Genomic DNA, 12,187 nt, shown 5'->3' with positions numbered 1-12,187 from the left:
GCTGCCCGCATGTGCTCATCGCCTCACTTGATTAGGCAGACCGAATCCAAGCCTTCTAATTGGCATGTTGAGGGGAGGCCTTATTTTTCTCTATTTCTCTATCTCCGGGCATTCCTACCTCTCCCATTTCACTTCTATCTTCCAGCATTCCCATTTCTCTTTTACTTCACTTCCAAACTTCTGTTTCTCTTATCCCTGCGGCTTTCCGGCACCTCGCCCCGCCGGCGGGTTCCCGGCTCTGCGCCGCTTCAGCCCGCGCGCCTCTCTCATCTGCGCAGCTTCCCGGCTTTGCGCGGCTCGGGTTCGCGCGCTCCGCGGTCTCCACGCTTAACCCTTTCGCGTCTGAACCACGGCCTACGCCAGCGTTCCCTATCTATTCACACCCCGTGCTCTCTCTGCACGCGGCGGCTTCCGCGAGTAACACAGCGTAGCTTGCGTCTCCGCCACTAGGATTCAATCTAAGTTCCCCGGGCTAGCCTGGCGAATTCAACCCAGCGTACGTCTCCGCCCCACGATTTGGCTTCCCGTCCTTTGCTCCCCGGGCTAATCAGACGGATCCCAATCTGGCTTACGTCTCAGCTTCTGGCTTCAACTTTTCGCCTCCTATTCCCGGGCTAACTTGAGAACCCCAAAGTGGCTTTCGTTTCCGCCTCGGCCTGCCCCCCGCGGCTTCAATTTCCCTAACATTTTTCTCTACCCGGTATGTTTCCCCAAGCTTTCCTCCAACGATATTCCTCCCTCATTTCTCCTGGCCTCTCCCCACAGTCCGCGTCCGAGTCTGTTTGTTCTAGCTTTCACTTTCGCTTTCGACCTTAGAGATTTCTCCCAGCTTCCCCCCGTAGTCCGTAGTCCGTATCTGAGTCTATGCCTAGGCTTTCAATAGCTTCTTCCGGCACCTTTTTCGGCCGGCTTTTCCCTAGGCTGTTTGCTAGTCTCTCTCTTCGATATTTTCCCAATTCTTCCCGTTTCTTCCCTCCTAAGTTTGCTATCCGTCCTAGGTTTCCTATCCGAGTCACGGCACCATTATGTCGCTCCCCCTCTTCGTGGAGGAGCAACACAGGACCCTGCGCTGTTCTTTCTGTCTGCTCGGCCCTCCCCGGGTTTGCTGCTGGTTCTTCCCGGGTTGGCTACTATCCCTTCCACCTCCGTGGAAGGGCAGTTCCCCCTGGCCGCATTCCCCACTTCCGCAGGGGAGCGGCACACCGCCGGCCGGCTCTCTGGGGGCTGCACGGGTTCCCTTAGATGTTCCCCATAGATGTTTCCGGTGCATGCCGTCTCTCTCCTCCTTTATAGTCCTCCTCCGCCAATCCCAACTCGGCTGAGTACGCTGCTCTCCAATCAGGAGCAAGTCCTACAGTTAATTGGTTGAACTGGAGGCAGCTGTGCGGAAGCTGTTTACTTCTCTCCCAGCGCCATATTGTGGGAGAGCAGATGCATAGAATAAGTCCTAATTCGAGTAACTTAGTCTAGTCCGGATTGCTCCCCACACAGAGAAGAATTTTACCAAAGTTTATGAGTTAAAAGTAAAATTCAAAAAGCTTAGGAGGGGGAAGTAGCATTTAGCACCATAGTTAACATGCCTCTTGGGATGCTCATATCCCATACTGGAGTACCTAGGTTTGAATCTCAGTTCTACTTCCAATTACAACTGCCTACTAATGGACACTCTCGGAGGCAGCCAGTGATAGCTCATGGACTTGGGGCCCTGCCACTCATGTGGGAAAGCCAGACTGAATTTCCTCACCCCTGGCCTCAACCTGGTCTGGCTCTGGCTACTGTAGGGCACTCAGGAAGTTAACCAGCAGATACAAGTTCTCTCTCTCTCTCTTTCTTGCTCTCTGCCTTTCAAATAAATTTTCAAAATAAGTGAAATTTTAGGGAAAAAAAAAGCTTAGGAGGTAAGGAGGCATTTGAAAGATTATTTAAGATGTTTGTTAGGATATCTGCATCCAACGTCAGAATGCTTGGGTTAAATTCCTGGCTCTGGCTCCTGATTCCAGGTTCCTGCTAAGACAAAGAGATCCAAGGAGGCAGCAGTGATGGCTTAAGCAATTGGGTTCCTGCTATCTGTCCCCAATGACACAACTCCAGAGTCTGAAGGCATCTGGAGAACAAACCAGCAGATAGGAGCACTCTGTGTGTATGTCTGTCTCTTTCTCTGCCCATCAAATAATTTTTTTTTAATGCTTCAGAGGAATAATTCTCAACTTGCAAATTTGCTTAATACTAGCTATTGACTTTAAAAGATGACTTAAATGGTATTCTGCCATCTGATTAAGTTACTTCATTTCTGAATATCAAAACTTTTATAGTAGTACAAACTGATCCACCAAAACCCAAGTGTTAAGAGCTCTGCTACAGATTGTAAAGCAGATCTCATTATTTATTGCCTTTTAGAAAGCAGTCTTTGTCCTGGAATGCTATGTAAGTACAATTTCATTGTAGAGAATGCTATTAAAATAAAGCATTTTATATAGCTACATTTAACATTTTTTTAAAGATTTAATTTTTACTTGAGAGGCAAAACTACAGGGGGAGGGGGTCTTCCATCCTTTGATTCACCCCCTAAATGGCCGCAAGGGCTGCAGTTGGGCCGATCCAAAGCCAGGAGCCAGGAGCTTCCTCCAGGTCATCTTCCTTGAGCCATCTTCTGCTGCTCTCCCAGGCAATTAGCAGGGAGCTAGATTGAAAGTGGAGCAGCCAGAACTCATATGGGCACCCATATGGGATGTCAACACCACAGGCAGGGGCCTAACCCACTATACCATAGTGCTGGTCCCATTTTTAACATTTTAACAAATGGCTCTGAGATTCTATTTAAATTTTATAATAATGCTTGCTCCATATGGGAGACCTGGATGGAGTTCCTGGCTCCCGGTTTAGGCCTAGCCCAACTGTGGCCATTGTGGCCATTTGGGAAGTGAACCACTGGATGAAAGATGTTTTTCTCAGAGTCTGTCTCTTTTTCTCTGTTGTCACTCTGTATTTCAAATAAATAAATTTTTAAAAATTGAATTAAAAGATTATTTTGATACAAAATACATCTGAAATTAATGCATAGTTTTTTTACAATATGTATCAATATATATTTTCCATGAACTTTTTTAAGATTTATTTTATTTATCTGAAAGGCAGAGTTACAGAGTGGGGTTGGAGGGAGGGAGGGATAGAAATATTCCATCTCTGGCTCACTCCCCAAATGGCTGCAACGGCCAGGGATGTGTCAGGCCAAAGTCAAGAGCCAAAGCTTCATCCAAGTTTCCCAAATGGGTGAAGGGACCCAAGTACTTGTACCATCTCCTGCCACTTCCCAGGAATCAAACCTGAGCCCATATGAATGCCAGCGTTGCAGGCAGTGGTTTAATCCATTATGCCACAACACTAGTCCATCCATGAATGTTCTGAAGTCTCTTTTTAAGTATCAATGTATGTTCCTGACAATGTAGGGTCAAGAGATACAAAAGTGATCACAGAGTTGTTATGAGAGGTCCAAGAGGTAATGACCTTTTAAATAAAGTAAAGGTGCAAGAATACTGTGAGGAAACCAACCATATGCAGATGTGGAGGAAGAACATTCCACAGCAAGCAGACAGCAAGCGCAAAGGCCCTAAGATGAGCATACTTTGGTATGTGCAAAGACTAACAAAGAACCCAAGTGGCTACAGCCAGGCAGATTAAAATGAGATCAAGGAATCATAAACAGATCAACTGGAACTTGGCAGGCCATGGGTAAGTATTCTGGGTGTGACATCATTCTGGCTGATGTCTTCAAAACTCATTGTACAAAAGGCAAGAACAGAAGCAGACATGAACTGGGAGGCCATTATAGAAGCTTAAATAAGAGACTGTAGTTTAAACTTAGAGGTAGTAAAGAAACAACTGATAGATAGGTGGGTTTGGAGTATACTTTGCTAACATGTTAGAAATTGAATGTATGGAAAAAGTCACAGAAAAAAGGTTTTAAGGGTAAAATGTTAAGCTATACAACCATTTTCCACCAAAAACAATTCCAAAATTAAAGACTTTATGGTTGATGTGCTAGTTGTTTTCCTGTTGGCTATCATCTGCACACTCACTCTTCCTTAGTCTCCTTGTCCATACTGCTGGGGGCCACAAGTCTGCATGGGATACTTTCCAGACCCCAACTGAGAGATCAGGTTCCACAAGTAGAAGCCAAAGTCAGATTAAAAGGTAGGAGAGAAGGACCAGTGCTGTGGCACACCAGTTAATCTGACACCTGCAAGGCCAGCATACCACATTGGAGTTCCAGTTCAAGTCCTAGATACTCTGCTTCCAGTCGAGCTCAGCTGCCTGCTAATGTGCCTAGGAAAGCAGCAAAAGATGGCCTAAGTACGTGCACCCCTGCCACCCACATGGGAGACCAGTATGGAGTTCCTGGCTCCTGGCTTCAGACAGGCCCAGTAGGGCCATTTTGGCGATGTGAGGCTTGAATCAGCAGATTGAAAATCTCTCTTACTGTTTCTCCCTCTCTCCTTCTCTATCATTCTACTTTTCAAATAAATAAAATAAATCTTAAAAGGGGGGGAGGGGCAGCGCTGTGGCACAGCGGGTAAAGCTGCTGCCTGCAGTGCTGGCATCCCATATGGGTGCCAGTTCGAGCCCTGGCTGCTCCACTTCCAATTCGGCTCTCTGCTGTGGCCTGGGAAAGCAGTAGAAGATGGCTCAAGTCCTTGTGCCCAGAAGAGCTCCTGGATCCTGGCTTCAGATTGGCGCAGCTCCAGCTATTGTGGCCAATTGGGTAGTGAACCAGTGGATGGAAGACCTCTCTCTCTCTGCCTCTCTTTCTCTGTGTGTGTGTAACTCAAGACTTTCAAATAAATGAATAAATCTTTAAAAAAAAAAAAAAAAAAAAGAGGCAAGAGAAAAGAAGAACCCACTCCTTGAGCACTCCAAGAGCTGCTCCAAAATTCAGCAGCATTGGTGGCCACTTTAGCAGCGTCAATGGGTCTGTGAAGTCCTTGGCTCATGTCACAGCAACAACCAGGCAAGCTCCTGGCTTTCCACCTAGGTAACAAAGGCACTACCCCCAACTACCTAGAGGTTCTGGGTAACACTACATTCTCTTCTGTCCCTCCAGCCCTCAGTGCAATAGCTATTTCCCATGCTACCCATGACTTCTGGGTAGCATGATCACCTCAGCTTTTTTATTCCTCCAGCTCTTCCAGCACTTTGCAACCACCCCCTATATTAAAAGTTTTCTGTCAGAAGTATTCTAAGTGGTTTCTGTTCCCCTGAATGGATGCCAACTGACACAGTTAAGAAAGGATTATCACTCTCCAGAGTTTTTGTTCCTCACAACACATTTAGAAATAGGTGTGACTGATTTTATCATCCCCTTTTTATAGAAGAATAAACTGAAAAATTAAAGTTATCAAGTAAACTGAACAAAATTATACAGGGAGTAACAATGGGGCTAAAACTCAGTTGAAATTGTCTATATTCTCTACTCTTTTTACATTAATAAAGTCAAGAAACACTGACTGCTTTCAATTTTAGAAAGGAAGAAAACAAACATTAGTGGAAAATACATAGATTTCAGGAAAGTGGGTGCACATTAAGAGCACCAGCATTAAAAATACCAATCTCTATCTCTATTAAGGCAAAAATACACTTACATCATGTTTGAAAAATAAACCCAATTTTAAATATTTAATTTACTCTCAGAGACTGACCTGTAAAATATTTCAAAAATTTCTTAACAAGAAATCTTTCAGGGCCAGTGCTGTGGCATAGCAGGTAAAGCCGCAGCTTGCAGTGCCGACAGTCCATATGGGCACTGGTTCAAGTCTTGGCTGCTCCACTTCCAGTCCAGTTCCCTGTTAATGTGCCTGGGAAAGCAGCAGAAGATGGCCCAAGTCCCTAGGCCCCTGCACCCACATGGAAGACCCAGAAGAAGCTCCCCGGCTCCTGGTTTTGGATCAGCCCAGCCCCAGCCGTTGCGGCCATTTGGGGAGTGAACCAGTGGATGGAAGATCTCTCCCTCTCTCTCTCTGCCTCTGCCTCTCTGTAACTCTGCCTTTCAAATAAATAATAAAGAAATCTTTAAAAAAAATCTTTCAACACAAAAAACAATTTATTTACCAAAAGTTTATCTTAACCATAACTTTTCATATATAAAACTATAATAGAGTAAGATATTCTTAATTATTTTATTATTTGTTTTCTTATTTGAAAGGCAAACCTAGAGACAGAGACAGATGTTTCATCTGCTGGCTCACTCCCTATGTGCACACAATAGCCAAAGTTGAGCTAGGCTAAAACTAGGAAGCCAGAACTTAATCTAGTTCTCCTAAATGAGTGGCAAGGGACTCAAGTAAGTGAGCCATCATCTGGTGCCTCCCAGGCTGTGCAAATGCAGGAAACTAGAATAAGAAGAACCAGGACTAAATCTAGACCCTCCAAACGGAATGGGCATACTAAACAGCTTCTTAACTGCTGTACCAAACACCTGCCCCAAGTAAGATATTCTTACGTAAAGCAACAGTATAAGATTTACTGGTTGAAATAAAATATGACAGACAGGGACTCTTTCACCGGGTAATATATTATGGATAAAACATTTAATGCACTACACTCATTTAAGAGTTGTTGCATACCCAAAAAACTTAACAGCCATATTATATTTTTAAAAAACTTAAATCCAAAATGTCATTAGACTTGAAGTGAAATCAAATATACCTAACACTGGCATCTAAATTCAGTAAAAGGCAAAACGAAACAAAAAAGCACAAAGTAGTCAAACTGTGTAAAATGTTAGAGTGAAAGCCATTAAAACTTAGAAAAAACCCAGGTGAAAATTTTCATGACCATGGATTTGGCAATAGATTCTCTTAGATGTGACACCAAAAGCACAGGCAAAACAAAAAATAAACTGGACTTCAGATATCATCAAAATTAAACTTTAAAACCTACAAAAATGGCAAAAATATTTACATAAAATATATTGATAAGGATTTATCACCCAGAACAAAGAACTCTACAACTCAATAACAAATAAATAAATAAATAATGGGTAAACATAAGTGACTATTATATGTTAATTTAAAAACAAAGCATAAAAAAGTAGATTTTACAAATTAGTGCACACACTGGGCTAGAACAGGGTTTAGGAGTCTGACTAATGTTTTGGTGAAGCAGAGAACCTTGGTCAATAAGAATATTTTGTTGGTATGTTCTGGTGCAGTAATTTCATTCTCCTAAAACATCTGGTATGAAACATGTGGTAGACAGTATGGAAATGCTGACCATGTCGCTGCAGACCATCTGATATGCAGGCTGTTCCCCTCTGCTGTTGTGTTCTGGCAAATAACCTAACCTCTCTTGTGCCTCAGTTTCCTCATTCACAAGTGGGAATAATAACTAAACCTATTCCATAGAAGAGTTCTAAGGTTAACATGCAAATGAAGTGCTTAGAAGTGGGCCTGAATAACAGGCATGCAATAAACATCAGTTATTGTCTAACAACAATAAAAGACAAAGGACTTGAAAAGGCAGAGTTGAGAGAGAGAGAGAGAGAGCAGTCAGGATTGGAATCAGCACTCAAGGTGCTCAAATGGAATACTGGCTTTGTGGGCAGCAGTTTAATCAGCTGTGCCACAACACTGGCCCCCCATTAGCAGTCTTTCATTGGCAGCTGATTAAAGAGCAGATATTTGTATGTTTCTTAAAAAAAAAAAAAAGAGCTAATTTAAAATGAAAACTTTTACTTCTGTAAATAAATTTTTTAAAACTTACAAAGACACAATGTAAAGCAAAGATGAGTTTAACAAATGTATACTTCATTGATGTTATGTTCAACATATTAGAATGGAACATAAAACATGTTTTCTTCTCTCTCTTCTTCTCTGTGTACATTTCATATCCACCCAACAAAGAGGTTGATGGTCAAAGCCACTGAATTCAATTTTGATCATTTCATAAAATACTCAAGAAAAGAAAAAAATATTAACATGGTCATAGTAACACCTACTTACTGACACTTACTGTGTGAAAATTTATCATTTCTTGAAGACTGTCAGAAAACTTGGTCAAACTTGTCTGTGGAAAAAAAAAAAGAAAGAAAACCAAATCATTTATGAGCCACTAAAATAGGTCACAAAAATGTTACTTCAGCATTTCTAACAGAAAGATCAAGTTACATCGTACACTGTAACATTTACTTCCAAGGACAATCTCATTATCTCATGGGCATGCTCTATAGAAAGTTCAAGTGTTCACGTGGTAACATATAGAACCTTAGAAAGTCAAAGAATTAGGACAACCCTATCAATGGTAAGAAGTAACTTCAAAAAATTCACAGAAAATATCTATTAGGAAAAAAACAGACATGGATTTCAAATTTTTGTACTAAAATAAACATCTTTTATTCCATTTTTCTATAAACTCAAAAGTACCCTCTTATTATGCTAACAAATAGAACCTGTACAGCAACCCACCTGTAGTTAAGCACCAGTCTTAGGTTACTGCAGTCCGCCTGCCTATGTAAGCAGCTATATAGTAAACTGGTTGAGACAATATGAAACTGGATTAAAGAAAATGATGCTAAATATGTACAATGTGAATCAACAGGATTACAGAAGATATCACCAAGGGCTGATGGCTTTTCTACTTTTAAGTATCATTATAACAATTAATAATTCATGTGCAGATATATACTTCATGTCTTGTTACACTCATCATTTAAACCATAATTTTAATGGTACTAACTTCAACTACAGCATCATTACTAGAATACTGGGCCAGGTCTCGGATCCCGTTCATGAACTGTTTATTTGCAAGACAAAAGGCTTTTCCGGTATCAATCATGGCAATACAGAGCTTCACAAGCTGAAAAAGAAAAATAAATTATATCAGAAAAAAATTTTACAGATTATTTGGTTGAACAAGTATTGGTAGTAACCATATAAGTTTAACCTAGTTAAGATAAACTATATTTCATCAATAAACCCAAAATAAACCAATCAAAAATTACTTTTTTCCTTCAGCTTATAAGGTAAATTCATTAGAGTCATACCAAAAAGTTGGACTATTTAGGACTTGGAGGTTGTCTGATAACAAAAAACTCATTTAACCAAGGCAAACTCAATCACATAAATTAACTCTATGAAAACTTATCAAGCATCTCCTAGAAGAAAGAAAATAGCAAGCAAGCATAAGAAAAACTTTTTTCTGTAAACTGGCATGTTGGAGGAAAGGTGCGAACATTGATTTGGTGAGTTAGTCATGTTGATCATTTCATTATCAGTCTATCAAAGCTGATGTCTGAATGGATTATTCAAGTACTTATTCCAGAAAATAGTTATCCAATGTCTACTGGTCTGTTCTAGGCATTGCGTTAAGCATTAGAACTAGGCATTTCTCTTTCTTCCATCTTTCTCCCTCCCTTTCTTTTTTCCCCTTCTCTCTCTCTCCCTCTCTTTTTGTATCTCTCTACTCCACCCCCTTCTTTTCTTTCACTCAGACAGAATATTTGCCTTAAAAAGAAATCTTGGGTGAGTGTCAAATATTAAAAACCAGCGGCCAGCGCCGCAGCTCACTAGTGCCTGTGGTGCCGGCACTCCAGGTTCTAGTTCCAGTTGGGACGCTGGATTCTATCCCGGTTGCCCCTCTTCCAGTCCAGCTCTCTGCTGTGGCCCGGAAAGGCAGTGGAGGATGGTCCAAGTGCTTGGGCCCTGCACCTGCATGGAAGACCAGGAGGAAGCACCTGGCTCCTGGCTTCGGATCAGTGCAGCGCGTAGGCCGTGGCGGCCATTTGGGGGATGAACCAATAGAAGGAATACCTTTCTCTCTCTGTCTCTCTCTCTCTCACTGTCTAATTCTTCCTGTCAAAAAAAAAAAAAAAAAAAAAAAAAACCAGCAAAAGTACTGAGGCAAGTGGGAAATGATTAATACCAAGAAGAAGATAAAAAGCCAAGAAAAGAAGCTAGAGCCTTGATGCAGTGATTTAAGACTCTGCCTGTGACATTGGCATCCCATATGAGCAGCTGGTTCGAGTCCTGGCTGCTCTACTTCTAATCCAGCTCCCTGCTAACATGCTTGGGAAAGCAGTGAAAGATGACCCAAGTGGGAGACCCAGCTGCAGACTGCTGGCTTCCTCAAGGTTATTCAGGGAGTGAATCAACAGATAGAAGATCTCTCCATCTCTCTGAGTAACTCTGTCTTTCAAGTAAATAAATCTTTAAAGAGAGAGAGAGAGAGAGAGCGCCACAGAAATCTTTAGAAACTCCAGATTTCAAGAGTATAATTTTTTTTATTTGACAGGTTAGAGTTATAGACTTAGAGAGTCATAAGGGATGCCAGAGTCGTAGACGGAGGATTAACCAAGTGAGCCACAGCGTTGGCCCCACAAGAGTATAATTTTAAAATGGTGGTCCCAATAGCATAGAGGAATGGAAATTTATTTTTTTTTAAATATTTTATTTATTTATTTGAAGGTAGAGCTACAGAAACTGAGAGGGGTTGGTTCACTCCCCAAATGGCCAACACGGCCAGAGCTGCACCAAGCCGAAGCCAGGAGCCAAGTGCTTCTTCCCGGTCTTCCACGTGGGTGCAGAGGCCCAAGTACTTGGGCCATCTTCTACTGCTTTCCCAGGCCATAGCAGAGAGCTGGACAGGAAGAGGAGCAGCCAGGACTAGAACCGGCACCCATATGGGATGCCAGCACTACAGGCGGAGGATTAACCTACTGCGCCACGGCGCCGGCCCCAAGGAACAGAAATTTAAAACATAACTTCTGCTTCCAAGGAGCTCTATTCTGAACAGTAGGTAAGCAGATAACCTCCACAGAGCAAACACACAAGACAAAGCCACACATGAGTGAAAAAGGACACATGTAATCAGGACTTTTGACATCAAGGAAGGATTCCTGGAAAACAGGAATAACATAAAAACAGGAATAGCCTAACATTGCTACACTTCTAAGACCTTTAGATATCGACTAATGTGCATACAAAAGAGGAGATGTAATATGCAGCATTTCCTAAAGATACTTAACCACGGATTCTTTTTAGAGGAAGCATTTTCATAGAGCCATTGTTCCACAAAACCCCTATGAGAAATGCTGGCAGAAATAAATATTTTATTATTTACTAACTAAGGTATCTTACCGGATAAAATTAATTCGAATGTTCATATGGAGTAACCAACATGCAAAAGAGCAAAAATATTTTCAGAAAGAGTACTGAGGGGACAGGCCTTTGGCCTAGAGCTCCAGTGGGCAAATTTTTTTCTGGCATATGGATATTTATAACATCATTCATGAGCCATACCAAATTATCAACTTAAAAATTAGCCTGCTACAGATTTTTTAATATCAAGTCCCATCTGTGGTTGCCTTGGCAGGGCCAAACCAAATGATTTGGTAGCCCTTACATGGATACGAAAGGCCAACTCATGGATATGACTAAACAGCAAAAATAAAAAGTTTGAGAACATGTTCTTTTAGAGCCGGCAGGTAAAGGGAAACAGTTATTCTCATACACTGTGATAAGAATGTACACTGATACAATTTCTATGAAAGGCAATTTAATAAAAGCTAACGAAATTAAGATATATATAACCTCCTTAGTAATGTCACTTTTAAAAATTCATCAGGGCCAGCACTGTGGTGTAGTGGGTAAAGCCACCGCCTGCAGTGCCAGTATCCCACATGGGCACTGGTTCGAGTCCTGGTTTCTCCATTTCTGATCTTGCTCTCTGCTATGGCCTGAGAAAGCAGTAGAAGATGGCCCAAGTCATTGGGCCCCTGCACCCATGTGGGATACCCAGAAGAAGCTCCTGGTTCCTGGTTTGGATCAGCGCAGCTCTGGCTATTGCAGCCAATTGGGGAGTGAACAAGCGGATGGAAGACCTACCTCCCTCTCTCTCTCTCTCTCTCTCTCTCTCTCTCTCTGCCTCTCTGCCTCTCCCTGTGTAACTTTGACTTTCAAATAAATAAATAAATCTTTTTTAAAAAATGCACCACATATGGGGCCGGCGCCGTGGCTCACTTGGTTAATCTTCCGCCTGCGGCGCCGGCATCCCATATTGGCACCAGGTTCTAGTCCTGGTTGCTCCTTTTCCAGTCCAGCTCTCTGCTGTGGCCCGGAAGGGCAGTGGAGGATATCCCAAGTGCTTGGGCCCCTGTACCCATGTGGGAGGCCAGGAAGAAGCACCTGGGTCCTGGCTT

At 42.3% G+C, this 12,187-nt stretch overlaps 1 protein-coding gene across 15 annotated transcripts in view; it reads right to left on the bottom strand.

Annotated features, from left to right (window-relative positions):
* The window catches only part of ACAP2 (ArfGAP with coiled-coil, ankyrin repeat and PH domains 2), a 159,337-nt gene that overhangs the window by 85,802 nt on the left and 61,348 nt on the right, over nucleotides 1-12,187 (bottom strand). For all 15 annotated transcript variants that reach the window (XR_016232046.1, XR_016232047.1, XR_007924434.2 and 12 more), the window contains 2 exon segments: nucleotides 8,728-8,847; nucleotides 8,005-8,058 (listed from right to left, as the gene is read on the bottom strand). Coding sequence is in view for 12 of the 15 variants with exons in the window: in XM_089330231.1 (XP_089186357.1) it covers nucleotides 8,005-8,058; nucleotides 8,728-8,847 (174 nt within the window). In the remaining 3 variants the exon portion in view is untranslated.

The sequence above is a fragment of the Oryctolagus cuniculus genome, chromosome 4 (genome assembly GCF_051225735.1).
Source record: "Oryctolagus cuniculus isolate XC-2025 breed Fujian yellow rabbit chromosome 4, ASM5122573v1, whole genome shotgun sequence".
Classification (NCBI taxonomy): Eukaryota; Metazoa; Chordata; class Mammalia; order Lagomorpha; family Leporidae; genus Oryctolagus; species Oryctolagus cuniculus.
The sequence above is the reverse complement of the archived record's forward strand: the minus strand, read 5'-3'. Positions and strand labels throughout refer to the sequence as shown.